This window comes from Capra hircus, chromosome 6 (assembly GCF_001704415.2).
Source record: "Capra hircus breed San Clemente chromosome 6, ASM170441v1, whole genome shotgun sequence".
Lineage (NCBI taxonomy): Eukaryota > Metazoa > Chordata > Mammalia > Artiodactyla > Bovidae > Capra > Capra hircus.
Window position 1 is genome coordinate 108882991 of NC_030813.1, and position 16214 is coordinate 108899204.

Here is a 16214-nt window from a genome sequence, read left to right on the forward strand (position 1 = left end):
TACATCCATCCCTCCCCTTCCATCCAATTCCGGTCTTTATCACACGAGGGCAGTAACCCAGTCTCCTTGCTTCAACCTCTCTGGCACCCATCCACACATACACACAAATTCCATTAGATTAATCCCATCTAAAAACTGCTTTTGCTTATTTCCCTGCTTAAAATTATTTTCCACTGTCAATATGTGAGATTAAAATTTATCAACTTGGCATTCATAAATCTCCATAATCTTTCCTCAAATTTCCTTCACACTCCAACACAAATAGTCCTTTATTTTTACCAAACAGCTCTTCTCTCTCCAAAATACAATCTAAACTTTTCAACTTGCTTGTGCTAGCTTCTTTTTCAACTCCCCACTCCAAACCACCCAGTAAATCTTCTCCCAGTATGGTAGCATGGAAACGTTAGGGGCACTGCCATTGGACAGACCCGAGTTCAAATCCTGGGTCCACCACTGCCCAGCTGTGGATAAGCAGATCGAGTTACTTAACCTTTCTGCAGTCTCAGTTTTCCAACCATAAAATGATGAAGTGCCACCTGCCCCAGAGTTATTATAAGGATTAAATGATATAACAGAAGCTGGCACATTTATTAATTGTCTTCACTGCATCTTAAACTCTTATATCTCCTCTGGATCCAGCAGTAAACCACACTTATATCATCAATTAATCATTTATCATCGTTTGAAAATCACTTACGGACTACCTAGTTAACCAGGCACAAATATCATTTAGAAAGTGAAGCTACAAAGCAGAGGCATCACGTGACTTCTTGAATCTGCCAAGTTCTGTATAGTCAAGCACATCACTGATTTCTCTTCTTGTATCCATCCTCCTAGGCCAAATCAAGTAACTACTTTGTTCAAGGGAACAATTTATAAGGCACAAATAGCTAAACACCGTGTCTGGCCACAGTAAGTGTTGAAATGTCTTTTGAATGTGAGAAGTAAAAGTAGATTTCCAGAGTTCCAAATATTTTAATGAAGTTCTAGAAACAGCCATATCAGCATAACAGTTTTCAATTGATATTTACTCAAACTGTCTAAAAACATGCACATATGCACACACACAGAGTGACCATGAAAAGAAGACACAGAATTAATTCAGAAAGAATTAAAGAAAAATTTAAGGATGGAGAAAGATTGTTATACCTTTGTAGCTTCACAAAGCAGGGAAAAAGTAGAGGGGGTTGAGGGAAAATATAATTTATCAATATATGTTGCTTCTAAGCAAACCACTTCTGAAGTCTAATTTTAAACTACAGGCTCTTGCTCTGATTTTTTTATTCAATCAAACATGTAAAGCAGTGTGCTGCTGTATCTTTAAGCAGCTGACTTGGTATTCATGTTTATTTCTTAGTCTAAGAGAACTGTCTAGGAACAGGGGAGAATTCAGCAATCTTCAATAATTAATACCATTATTAAATTAACAATAAAATAACATCAAGAATTAATACTATAACACAGGATATTTTACAGAAGAACACAGAGAAATACTATATTTTATAGTGTTTCACCAAAGCAAACATAGAAGATGCCAAATTGGGTAAACTCTTACTACTTAAGACTAAACTTTAATAAATAGTTAGGATTTTATATAAAACATAAAAAGGATATTATATACTAATCATGGAAGAACTTAAATAAAAAAGTACAAAATAAGATGGTCAGTTCCTTAGCCATTATTTAACTGCTGATGAAATTTTTATTACATTAATCTCATTTTTCCGACAAAAAAAAATGACAAAATGAGGTTTCAAGGGTATCATCATTTGGCAAAAAGTTAACACCCTCCATCTTCTGCAATAAACAATGACTCATACACACAATCTATTTTTAAGGCTGTTAGGGATATGTACATAGAATGCATAAATGTAAAAGGATTCAGAGTGAAAATTAATGTCTTTTAAGAAATAAATTATCTTTTTAAGTATACAGTTCAACATAATCACCTGTGACTGTTCTATTTCTGCTTTGTTTAACTTGATTCCAAGGATTTCAGCAGCAACTTTCTGAAAACACAGGAAGACCTGCATAACAAAAACAGGTTTAAATGATTTAAAACAGGCATGCCTAAGTTACCTTCAAACAAATTGAACTTTCTAAAAAATGATAAACAGCAAGAACTGCAAAAAATATGATGTACCAGGTTGTTTCAAAAATAGCTCTATTTGTCAAATACAGCAACATTTTAAGTATAATAATTTTTTAAATGATTAAACCATAATTTGAAAATTCATACACTTCACTGAGCTGGTCTAAATTTACACATTTATCCTGAAAAACTTACACTTTTAAAGAGTTAACATAATTAATTACAACTACAACATTAAAAAAAAAGACTACTAGCCAAATAATAAACTGCTGTAAGTCCTGAAGAAAATGAAAGTAGTCTATATTTTACTACCTGGGGAAAGTTTTTCACTGCCAATTTTACACTGATCTTTTGATATGGCATTAGCCTACCTTGAAAGGTCTTACTTTCCACTCTCATAATCTCTAAGGTTCTAATCAATTTTAATAAATTCTCTGTGGAGCAAAAAAATTAGTATCCTTTACTGTATTTTGTCAAACAGAAAAGTAGCAGTATACGACTTCCCTGATAGCCTGCAATGCAGAAGACCCTGGTTTGATTCCTGGGTTAGGAAGATCCACTGGAGAAGGGATAGGCTACCCACTCTAGTAGTCTTGGGCTTCCTTTGTGGCTCAGCTGGTAAAGAATCTGCCTGCAATGCGGGAGACCTGGGTGCAATCCCTCAGTTGGGAAGATCCCCTGGAGAAGGGAGAGGCTACCCACTCCAGTATTCTGGCCTGGAGAACTCCATGGACTGTGTAGTCCACGGGGTTGCAGAGTTGGACACCACTGAGTGACCTTCACTTTCACAATCCAGTATCATGAAACAAAAAAATGCAAAGACTTCTATAAACATCCTTTCCTACATAGATAGCTTATCTGGGGTCCACTAGGATTCCTGGAGCTCCAATACAGTCTTTGCTTGTCTGCATATTCTGTCTTTGCTCCCAAAATATCCAAGTTTATTCTGACCCCTACTTACTCATGACTCAGTTCAGTTCAGTTGTCACTCAATCGTGTCCGACTCTTTGGACCCCATGAACCGCAGCACACCAGGCCTCCCTGTCCATCACCAACTGCCAGAGTCTATGCAAACCCATGTCCATTGAGTTGGTGATGCCATCCAACCATCTCATCCTCTGTCGTCCCCTTTTCCCCCTGCCCTCAATCTTTCCAAGCATCAGGTTCTTTTCTAAGGAGTCAGCTCTTCACATCAGGTGGCCAAAGTATTACAGTTTCAACATGAGTTCTTCCAATGAACACCCAGGACTGATCTCCTTTAGGATGGACTAGTTGGATTTCCTTGCAGTCCAACGGACTCTTCAAGAGTCTTCTCCAACACCACAGTTTAAAAGCATCAATTCTTCAGCGCTCAGCTTTCTTTATAGTCCAATTCTCACATCCATACATGACTACTGGAAAAAACATAGCCTTGACTAGACGGACCTTTGTTGGCAAAGTAATGTCTCTGCTTTTTAATATGCTGTCTAGGTTGGTCATAACTTTCCTTCCAAGGAGAAAGCGTCTTTTAATTTCATGGCTGCAGTCACCATCTGCAGTGATCTTTGAGCCCCCCAAAATTAAAGTCTGACATTGTTTCCACTGTTTCCCCATCTATTTCCCATGAAGTGATGGGACCAGATGCCATTATCTTCGTTTTCTGAATGTTGAGCTTTAAGCCAACTTTTTCGCTCTCCTCTTTCACTTTCATCAAGAGGCTTTTTAGTTCCTTTTCACTTTCTGCCATAAGGGTGGTGTCATCTGCATATCTGAGGTTACTGATATGTCTCCGGGCAATCTTGATTCCAGCCTGTGCTTCTTCCAGCCCAGCGTTTCTCATGATGTACTCTGCATAGAAGTTAAATAAGCAGGGTGATAATATACAGCCTTGACATACTTCTTTTGCTATTTGGAACCAGTCTGTTGTTCCATGTCCAATTCTAACTCTTGCTTCCTGACCTGCATTACAGGTTTCTCAAGAGGCAGGTCAGGTGGTCTGGTATTCCCATCTCTTTTAGAATTTTCCACAGTTTATTGTGATCCCCACAGTCAAAAAAGCTTTGGCTTAATCAATAAAGCAGAAATAGATGTTTTTCTGGAACTCTCTTGCTTTTTCAATGATCCAGCGGATGTTGGCAATTTGATCTTTGGTTCCTCTGCCTTTTCTAAAACCAGCTTGAAGGTCTGGAAGTTCACGGTTCACATATTGCAGAATGAAGCCTGGCTTGGAGAATTTTGAGCATTACTTTACTAGCGTGTGAGATGAGTGCAATTGCGTGGTAGTTTGAGCATTCCTTGGCACTGCCTTACTTTGGGATTGAAATGAAAACTGACCTTTTCCAGTCCGGTGGTCACTTCCGAGTTTTCCAAATTTGCTGACATATTGAGTGCAGCACATTCACAGCATCATCTTTTAGGATTTGAAAAAGCTCAACTGGAATTCCATCACCTCCACTAGCTTTGTTCGTAGTGATGCTTCCTAAGGCCCACTGGACTTCACGTTCCAAGACGTCTAGCTCTAGGTGAGTGTGAGTGACCACACCATCATGATTATCTGGGTCGTGAAGAACTTTTTGTACTCATGACTACTTACTGAATATTTATCACAACTTCATTAAGGCTACCCACGCCAGTATTCTGGCCTGGAGAATTCCACAGACTGTACAGTCCATGGCATCGCAAAGAGTCAGATAGGACTGAACGACTTTCACTTTCAACAACTTAATTTTAACTTCTAATCAAAAAGAGATGATGTCCCCAAAAGGCTTATGTCATTTGTACCCCAAAGAGCATGACATATTGTAGTTCACTGATGGTCAAAGTTCAAGGAGAAACAGGAAAGCTAGTGTGGCGAAATGGAGAGAAAGGGAAGACTGTAAAAAGAAAAACAGCAGAGTGACTAAGAGCATTAGGTAAGCTTAACAAAGCAGGCAAGATCTGTTGGGCTATTATGCGGAGGACTTTGGCTTTCATTCACTCTGAGGTTTTTACAAGGTCAATCTGGTTGTTGTACTGAATATTCACTATAGAAGATCAAGGGTAAAAAAGAGAAATTGGTAAGAACACTAATGTAAGAGATGATGGAGGCCTGAAACAAAGTAGCAGCAGTGGCAATAGCAAGAAAAGTCACCAGATTATGGGCACATTTTGAAAGCAGAACCAACAGGACTTGGTGAGAGTTGTGGTATGTCAAAGACATACCAGAAGGAGTCAAGGATGACCCCCAAATTTTCCTGTTCTTAGCAAGATAGGAGACCTACCATTTATTGAAGTGGGGAAGACTGGAAAAGATCTGAGGAAAAAATATCAAGAGTTCAGTTCTGGACCTGAATCCTGCATTAAACTGGGACTGACTCTTAAGACACTTAAGCAGGAGTGCTGGGGTAAATGAGTCTGGAGTTCAGGGAAGAAGTCTGGCCAAAGCCATGAGACTAGATGAGGTCACAAAGGGAATAAGTTTAAAAAAGAGAGATATCCAAGGACTGTGCCTAGGGCAATTCAATGAAGGAATCAGCAAAGGCGATAAGAGAGTAGTTAGCAAGGTAGGAGGGAAACCAGAAGATGTAGTATTCTGGAAACTAAGTGAACAGAGGAGCGAGTGATCAACTATTTTATTCGCTGCAACTAAATCAAGTAAGATGAGGACTAAGAACTGGCCACTGAATTGAACAAAAAGGAGGTCACTGATGACCTTAATAAGAGCATCTGGGGGTGAAATATTAGGGGCAAAAGTCTGACTGGAACTGTTCAAGACAAACCGGGAGGAGAGAACTGGAGACAGCTCTTTGAAAACATTCTACTGGTAAGTAGCAAAGAGTAAGAAACAGCTAACGATGTGGGTGATCAAGCATTTTCTTATATTTAAGGTAAGAGAAGTCATAACATTTCGTGTGCTGATAGAATAATCCAGTAGATGGGAAAAAAACGATGCCGGAGTGAGAATTTTAAGCCATGTTTGTTACTAGGCAAAGAGACATGGGACTAATGCACAAGGGAGAAGTTGAGCCTAGCTACCAGCAGAGACAGCCCAATCCACAGGAATCTCAGAGGAGACAGAGAGGTGGGAATGGACAGTGGGTGGGAAGGAGAGCTGGGGGAAACGAGGTGGCAGGAGTATGTTAAAGTTGTCTTCCCTTTGTTTCAATATTTTTTTAATAAAATAAGAAACAAGGGAATCAGCTAAGAGAACGGATGATGAAGGTTTGAAAATTTGAGAAGAGAAGCTATGGAACACTCGTTTAGGTGAAGGAGAGAGGCAATGGCCTAAAGACCTAAGTTCTAAGCAGCATTAAGGTCCACTTGAGGTGAGCTGACTGTGGACGGTAATGAAACCTCCAACATGCCTCTAAGCTTTTTTCTCTCATCATGTTCAAATACATGAATGCAACCATATAAAGGGGCATGGTCAAGGTTTAGTCAAATAAGTTAGATAAAGTGACTGACGGGAAAGGAAACTGACAGACAGAGTACTGCATGGTAATGATTTTGACTGACCACGAGTAAGGAAGAAAGGAAAATGAGGACACGAAAGGTCAGGGGCAAGTGTTAGGATCACTGTCATGTAGGCCCTGCAGGGGCTGCAGACTGACTGGACTAGGGCATTCAAGCTGGTCAGTGATTTGCATGCCTGATACTGAGACAGGAGATAACAGAAGGGCTACAGTAGCATGTGGGAGCATGGATGAGGTGGGGTGGTGAACAACGATACTGACACCACTAAGAATTATGACAAAGGTAGTATCAGAGAAAGTACAGTAAGACTGGAGATCAACTTCTCAAGCAATGAAGTGAAGTAATCTGTGATTGGAGACGACATAAACTGATTTCACGAGAACAAACCATTTCAAAGTTGCATTTAAAAAGAAAACAATGAGGATTTTTAAAAGTCATTCAACATAAGTACACAAAATATACTAAGTGGTTAAACACAAGCTAAAATACCGGAAGTTAAAATAATTCTAAACTGATAAGAGACCCCCAGGAAGATAAGTGAGGGTAAAAACCCAATCCATGGATAGGTTTATCAAGGAACATTGATACTGTATACATTTTTAAAGTAGGTAGGTGTCCCACATTAGCATTGTCCTGGGTAAAGGGTGCTAACATATCACATTTTTAAATGTTTGATCCCTCAAAAGAATAAATACCTTTTATATTATTTAATATTTTTCCTAAGCATAAAAACCATCAATGAAATCATACAGGAAAAACATCAAGAAGATTAAACCACAGAAAAATTCAAACGTCCTCTGGTTGGAAATGTCAAGAAAATTAACGATCAAACAAAAATCTGGGCAGTAGAAAGAGAATATTTGCAAAAATTATGACAAATGGCTGTTACGTTATCCCTAACACAAAAATGGTCATAGAAAATTTTAAAAAGCAACAAAAATACAATAAACAGGTAATAAGCAGAAAATCAACAATAAATAAAGTTACAATAAGTATATAATATTATAAACAGATATAAGCAGAAAGTAGGTAATAAAATTTTAAAAATTTCAACCTCAAGAGCAGTCAAAGAAATTTAAATAGTAAAATACCTTTTAATCCCTTGTCTATCAAACTGACAAAGTTTTAAAAATAAATAAATTCTGAATGTTAAAAAAGATTACAGTGATATGGCTTTCATACAATGCTGATGGTAATATAAATTAACTTAGGCTTTCTGGTGGTAATTTGGCAAAAGGTTTCAATTCCCTTCCAAGGAAATAATCAAAACTTACAGACAAAATTTTACATCAGAAATTCTGCAAAAGTTTACAATGTTTTGAATTTGGAAACAATCTATATATCCAACAATAGGGACCTGGTTGAATAAATCTGAACATTTATTCAATGGATTATTAAATCTAGTGGGTTTTTAATCTATTTAGTAATATTAAGTGACATGAGAAAACTTTCTATGAATAAACATATTAAACAAAAAAATACAAAATTATTTCTATATTATGATCTCAATTTTTAAAAAAATAAACATTTAGCATAGTTAATATGGTAAACACTGGAAGGTCAATCCTTAGGTTTACAAATCCTATCTCCATCACTTATTCTGTGTACCCTGAACCCCCACAACATAACCTCTCTAAAACTACTCTATAAAACAGAGATAATTACTTATGATTGCTGGAAAATAAATCTGACTTATATGTGAAGATATTTTAGACTAATTAAAAAATATTTTAACATCATTCTAAACTTATTTAAATGGTTAGGGTGATTTACAGAATAAGCATCCAATCAAATGCAATTAATTAACAACTAAATAGAGATAATCAAAGTAGTACATGCCCATCACAAAGTAGGCACTCAGTAAACAGCAGTCCACTAGCCGTGGTGGCAGCAGCATCAGAAAACGAGACTATCATATGAGGTTATGAATGATCATCTCTGGAGGCTGAGATTATGAGCTATTTATATTCTTTTTAACTTTTATATTTTTAATTCCCTAAAAGAATCATGAAATTATTTTAAATAAATAAGAGGAGTATCAACAGAATAAGCATGCTGTATATAACCTAAGGTATTTTATGTCTTCAATAGGAATTAATCTAAAAGTTAAGCAATGGAAGTGTACTTCCTATGAATATTAGTAAATAAAAGTAAAACATTACTTATAATATTCAGCATTCATTATCTTACTTACAGAGTCTCCTGTCTTTGCTGAGACAAAGTGGCTACTAAAACCATTTTCCTGGCAAAATCTTAAGTGTTTTTCAGGTTTTACTGTTCGCATATGCTCCAAATCAACTAGAAAGATGAACAAAAACAGAGAACCAAATTCAATAATAAAGTTAATCAATAAATATTTAACAAGTTTAAATGTGACTTCTTTTCCAATATTATACCCCAGTTTAGACACTAGCAGTATAATTTGGGGCAATTCTTTTAGTCTCTTTATGCTTCAGTCTCTAAATCTAAAAGCTGGGAAAAACAAATGGACCTATCATATACAAAGTTTTTTGAGAATTAATCCATGTTTAGTGCACAATGGGGCGTCCCTGGTGGCTCAGCTGGCAAAGAATCCGCCTGAAATGCCAAAGACCTGGGTTTGATCCCTGGCTTGGGAAGATTCCCCTAGAGAAGGGAAAGGCTACCCACTCCAGTATTCTGGCCTGGAGAATTCCACGGACTGTATAGTCTCAACGGGGTTGCAAAGAGTCAGACACAACTGAGTGACTTTCACTTTCATGCACAATGACCAGCACATGTTAAGTGCCCAGAAAACTGAAAGATCATTCCTATTATCTATATAGTTTGAGGCACATTTGATGATATGCAAAAATATGCATTAGTATAATGCATTTAAACATAGTGATTAATTGTTACATATACTTACCACAGCATATTTGGTTTGAAAATTTAAGTACCTTAATACATTAATTACAATAGTTCTATAGTCTCTATAAACTTTAATGTTAACACAAGCACATTATCAATTTTCTGCCAAAAGATAGCAATATTTCATTATATACTTACTTTATTTACAGTTACTGCTTAATTTCACAAAGACATAGCTCATTTGCTTTCCAATTCTAAAAGTGTCCATTTGGAAAGCAGTAATGGGCCAGAATATATTTTCTTGAATAGTGGTAGGTGCTTTAAAGCAAAGCATAGTACTCATATCCAATACTGGTTTTATCCAACACAGTCTAATTTTTTCAAATGTGATCTTTTATTGAACAGTTTCTCTTTTTACAACACTACAAACCCTATAAGGGTGTTGATTCAATGCCGTCAAATTATAAGGCAAATATAGTCACAGGATTTAAGGACAACTAGGCTCTTTGAGTCAATATAGGAAAAAAAAACTTAAACTGATTTCCTGAGGAAGGGACCCAACTGACTTGTAAAAACTTGTAAATTTGCAAATCTAGTAAGCTTACATAATAGTGGCAATTGATTATCAACTAAAAAAGGCTCTCATACTATGTAAAAGGCTTTATTTGAAATTACATTGAAGGTCTTTAGTTTGTAAGCTCAAGAGATCTTTCTCTAGGAGATTTTTGATCTACTGGGGGATTCCTGAGCCCCATTTATACTGCCTAACTAGGATAATATGCACCTTTTTTCTTTTCTGGCCACAACTTGCTGTTCCTTAAACATCACTGAGACTTTATTTACAAGAAGAGGCCAAAAAATGTCCAGATACCACAGGCATCAATTTGTTGACGACTAAAATACTAAGCTATTAGCACTGACATTTGTACATCTAGTTCACCATAATACTGAAGTTAGAATACTTTCCTAATTCAACAAGAGTAAGAACAAATCATGTCACTAGGAAAATTCCCCAGTGAGATCACTGTCCAATTAAAAAAAAGTCTGTCATTCAACATGCATGGGCATTTGTCTTTTCTAATGGAACAGTCCGCCATGGCTGTGTCTTTTCTTCCTTCCTTTCTTCTCTTCATTCTCCACCAGCCCTACCAGATAACTCCTCAATTACTTACGTAGATAAACTACTATAAATTTATCCATATAGCACTGGGGGATTTACTAGCCAAAAGTTTTTTTCCTAACAAAGATAATCATTAGAGACTAATAATTATAACTAACCAATTGATAAAAAAATTATTCAGTAAGTATTTATGATATACCAAGCACTATGGTAGGCAGTGAGAACCCAAAGAGGAAAAAGATACAATCCAGGTCCTAAAAAAATTACCACCAGTATTAGGAATATAACAGACAGTTAAGAAATATAAAAGTCATCTGAAATAACAGAGATGTTGAGAATGACACAGCAGATATAGAAAAGGCCCTCGCAGAATTTGACTGACCATTGTTTTCCTCTGTTGTGTTAGAATTTAGTGAGCAAAATTAAAAGGCCTTAATTACTAGAGTCCATTGTTGTTCAGTCACTAAGCTGTATCCGACTCTTTTGCAACCCCAAGGACTATAGCCACCAGGCTCCTCTGTCCATGGGATTACCCAGGCACTATACTGGAGTGGGTTGCCATTTCCTTCTCCAGGGGATCTTCCCGACCCAGGGATTAAACCCATGTCTCCTGCATTGGCAGGAGGATTCTTTATTGCTAAGCCACCAGGAAAGCCCTAGTTACTAGAGTACTTCATTTTAAATAATCCAGAAATAAATAAATTCTGTCAATGAAACTACAGTGAGATACTGGTAAATTCTTTCATTTCTTCGATTTCTGAAAGCATCCTTAAAATTATTATCCAGATTCATCTAGCATACATGTGTTAACAATCTTACTGATATGATTTAATTTCCCTTATATCCTTCAGTGCAGTGGTCCCCAACCTTTTTGGCACTAGGGACCAGTTTCTTGGAAGACAATTTTTTCCATGACCAATTCAAGAGCAGTAGGGTTCTCACTCCTATGAAAATGCCTGTCGCTCATCTGATAGGAGGCAATGTGAGCAACAGGGAATGGCTGTAAAGACAGATGAAGCTTTGCTTGCTTACCTGCTCGCTGCTCATCTCCTGCTGTACAGCCTGGTTGCTAACAGGCCAAAGAGTGGTACCAGTCCATGACCCAAGGGCTGGGGACTCTGCTTCAGTGAACCAGTATCTTATTAATTTTTTTTTAATAAAATACTTACTCTTATTATTTTCTTATTTTAATACAGCTAGTTCCTGCATTTTATTTTTAAAAAGGGAATTAAAACCTTCCAACAGCATTAATACATAAACATTTCCCAAATATTCAGAAAAATAATTTTCAAAAGGATATAAAAAATGTCACTAACTAGAGACAACTACTGTTAACATTTTAGTGTATATCCTTCCAATATCTAAACAACTGAAGATCATGGGCATTAACATTGCAATACACAACTTTCTTTCAGCTCTACTATACTATACCCTGCTTAAAGTATGCTTAACAATTTCAATGGATAACCAGTTTACTGATCACTCACTCTACTCATTCAGCGAATATTTGAGTGCCTACTATGGCTAGGCACAGAGAGGAAACGGCAACCCACTCTAGTATTCTTGCTTGGAGAATTCCATGGACAGAGGAGCCTGGCGGGCTACAGTCTGTGGGGTCGCAGAGAGTCGGACACAACTAAGCAAACTAACACAAACACAGACATGGCTAGGCATTGTCCTAAGAGCTGCATATGTAACAATGACCTTACATTCTAATTCAGAGAAACAGACACACAAGTAAATTACAGAGTATTGCAAATGTTGATATATCTTATTGAAAAAAAATAAAATATACATGAGATGAATTACTCTTTCAAACACGTAGGCCAAAGACCCTTAAGGTGAAGACCACACTTACCACACTCAAAGAAAAGCCAGGAGGCCAGAGTGGCTGATGAGTTAGCAAGAGAGGGAAACACCAGGAAATGAAGTTTTAAAAGCCAGCAACTATATAAGTCACTGAAAGAGAGATGCAAAGCTAGTGGGAGGTTTGTAAGGAAAAAAAAAATTTTTAAGCTGTAATCTTACAGTTTAAAAGGTTGGGGCTGCTGAATAAACCACTGTTTGTTGTTTTAGTCACCAAGTCCTGTCCTATTCTTTCGTGACCCCATGGACTGCCCATCAGGCTTCTCTGTCCTTGGGATTTCCCAGGCTAGAATCAGGAGTGGGTTGCCATTTCCTTCTCCAGGGGATCTTCTCAACTTGCATCTCCGGCATTACAGGTGGATTCTTTACTGCTAAGCTACTGGGAAATAAACTGTAATTAAATGTAAAGCAGAGAAGACACTGAGTAAGATTACAGTAAAACTCTAGGAAAGAGAAGACCGTAGTTTGGACAAGAGTAGGAGCAAGAGAGATGATAAAAAGTAGGGTAGATTCTCAATATATTTTGGGAATTAAAAAGTGAGTAAGAAATACGAATGGATTTGACATGGATGTAGAAGATAAAGAGAATCACTTGAGGATAGTTTAACCTGGATTTTAAATGAAACAGTGTATTGTAGGTAGGTGCTGAGCAGATAAACATTTGCAGTTAAGCAGTGCTGGAGTTTTCCCAATCACGTACATTTATAGAAAAGAAAGGCAGGTAATTGAAAATAGAAAATGTTAGGAGTAGATTATATTGACAAGAGCATGGAATTTAAGTTAGATAAGAAGGGGGATCCAGAAAATGAAAAATTGATAAGATTAAGCAATGTTAAAGTCTTAAGTGGATTTAAAAATTACTGGAATTGGGTTACCAAAGATGAGAGATAACAGACAAACTAGGACACATGAAAGTGATAATTGATATTATGGAGACAGTAAGTCTTCAGAATAACTATGTATCCCTATAGCTGATTCATGTTGAGGTGTGACAGAAAACAACAAAATTCGGTAAAGCAATTAATTATCCTTCAACAAAAAAATAAATTAAAAAAAACTATGTTAGTGTTGATAGGTGGCAACATTATAGCAGATGATGAATTCAAGGAACTGAGAGACCAAAGTATTAAAAGGATAATCTGTATGCAACTAAAATTGCTAATCAAGATAGCAACAGTAATGCAGTGACTGACCCAGGAACCAAAATCTTTAAGAAATTCAAGGTAGTGAGTGATTCAGGGGTTGGCTGATGTATAATCATACAGCTTGATAGTCAAATCTAAAGGTTTTTAGGCAAGATGAAAAATGATCTGGAAAGAGCAATAACAATAAGGTCACTACCCACCCTCCAGTACTAGTGATAAGGCAGAGATGTCAATATTTGAAGGAGCTTCAGGAGACGGCAGCGCTGTCCTTACAGGAGAGCTAAGTGACAGAAGTGAAGTGAAGTCACTTAGTCGTGTCCGACTCTTTCAACCCCGTGGACTGTAGCCCACTAGGCTCCTTGGTCCATGGGATTTTCCAGGCATGAATACTGGAGTGGGTTGCCATTTCCTTCTCCAGGGGATCTTCCCGACCCAGGGATCAAACCCAGGTCTCCCGCATTGTAGGCAGACGCTTTACCGTCTGAGCTACTAGGAAAGCCTGGTTCAAGGAAGATGTTGAGAGTATAGGAATTTTACTGATATCTCATTTGTAAGTTCCTGAAGACCCAATAGAAGAATCTCAGAAGTTAAGAAAGGGCAGAAACAGGGGTCTGAAAAGTGAAGGACAGAACTGTATAGGGTAAGAATGAAGGAAGTAAATCAATAATAACAATGTCAAAGGCTTTCTTCTGTAGCTGACATAAATGGAGATTAAAAAACCATGAGATGAAAAAATTCTAAGACGGTGTTAGACAGACAAGAAAACCCAAATTTTTCACTGTCAAAACCAACTCTGCCCAGCCCCTCCCCCAAATCCCTTAGCTCACTCACCTTAACCTGGAAATTAAAATGGAACAAAAGAAAATAAGTTATCAAGATACTAAATCTATCTGCTATATTCTTAAAAATCACATGGTTCATGAGATGGAAGTCTTAGAAGCCAATTAACTTTGGCTAACAAGAATAATTTGGATAAGAAGTTGGAAAGCTGTTTGAAAAATAAATATGTACAATTTTTACTATAATTCATGGCAAATAGATGGGGAAACAGTGGAAACAGTGGCTGACTTTATTTTTGGGGGCTGCAAAATCACTTAGGATGGTGACTACAACCATGAAATTAAAAGATGCTTACTCCTTGGAAGGAAAGTTATGACCAACCTAGACAGCATATAAAAGCAGAGACATTACTTTGCCAACAAAGGTCTGTCTAGTCAAGGCTACAGTTTTTCCAGTAGTCATGTATGTATGTGAGGGTTGGAGTATAAAGAAAGCCGTGCACTGAAGAATTGATGCTTTTGAACTGTGGTGTTGGAGAAAACTCTTGAAGAGTCCCTTGGACTACAAGGAGATCCAACTAGTCCATCCTAAAGGAGATCAGTCCTGGGTGCTCACTGGAAGGACTGATGTTGAAGCTGAAACTCCAATACTTTGGCCACCTGATGTGAAGAGCTGACTCCTTAGAAAAGACCCTGATGCTGGGAAAGATTGAGGGCAGGAGGAAAAGGGGACGACAGAGGATGAGATGGTTGTATGGCACCACTGACTCCATGGACATGAGTTTGGGTGGGCTCCAGGAGTTGGCGATGGACAGGGAGGCCTGGCGTGCTGCAGTCCATGGGGTCGCAAAGAATCAGACATGACTGAGTGACCAAACTGAACTGAACTGATCACTGCTAGGCTTGACCCCTAGTGTGATAGTCCTTACTTTCCTTTTTCACAGTAATCTATGAAGCCATCTGTTGAAAATGGCAGTTCCAGAAAAATGGAAGGAGTCTGGGTTTCTGAAAGGGAGATGAGCCACTGATAAGCAGTACCAGGGTTTGGTCTTTATGTAAGTAAGAGATAAATTGTTATTGTGTTAAGATATTGAAACTTCAGGGACAGTCTGTTTATAGCATTTAGCATTACCTTAACTAATACAGACTGTTGGTGGTGGTGTTTAGTTGCTGAGTCATATCCAACTCTTTCGTGATGCCATGGACTGCAGCCTTCCAGGCTCGTCTGTCCATGGAATTTCCCAGGCAAGAATACTGGAGTGGGTTGCCATTTCCTTCTCCAGGGGATCTTCCCGACTCAGGGATTGAACAGATTCTTTACCACTAATTACCTTAACTAACATAAAATATAGATTTTCATCACTCTTGTTAACAATAAACCTCTTCCTGAGCCTATATTGGGTCTTGAGTTATTAACTAATGAAAACTTGAAGTTATAATTAGTGAGATCATATAATCCAGCATTACAGTCATCTCTTAGATTCTGATTATGTCATATTCAACTAAACAGTTTAAAAATTACATCAAACTTAATTATAAATTGAAAGGCAATTACATTTTTAGTTACCAGGGAAACAAATACAAACCAAATATAAACCACTGGAGAAATGTTCTTTCTTCTGCCATTAAACAGTTCAAGTAATATGTACATGGAAAACAGTATGAAAACAAAAGTTCATTCTCCTTTTGTTAATACATTTTGCTGGAAGATACAAAATATCTGAAAAACTATCAAGTCATGACAAATCTTGTTTCATCCATATCCACATTCTTATTTTAAAGCAAATCAAAGCCATATCATTTCAACCATGATATTTTATGATATATTCTTAAGATGCTTTCTTTTGGTTTTAATGAAGAACAAAGCTTTGATTTAGAAGCAACACATGAGAGTTTTGAATCTAAAGCTGTCACTTTCATCCTTCATTTGGTCCTGCTGATTCCAATGGGAC

General features: G+C 37.3%; 1 protein-coding gene across 5 annotated transcripts in view; it reads right to left on the reverse strand.

Moving 5' to 3' along the window:
* Nucleotides 1–16214, reverse strand: part of RAB28 (RAB28, member RAS oncogene family) — a 111690-nt gene that overhangs the window by 20225 nt on the left and 75251 nt on the right. For all 5 annotated transcript variants that reach the window (XM_018049731.1, XM_018049732.1, XM_018049733.1 and 2 more), the window contains exons 5-6: nt 8718–8821; nt 1950–2027 (exon numbers count right to left, since the gene is read on the reverse strand). In XM_018049731.1, the coding sequence (XP_017905220.1) occupies nt 1950–2027; nt 8718–8821 (182 nt within the window). The remainder of the gene's footprint in view (nt 1–1949; nt 2028–8717; nt 8822–16214) is intronic.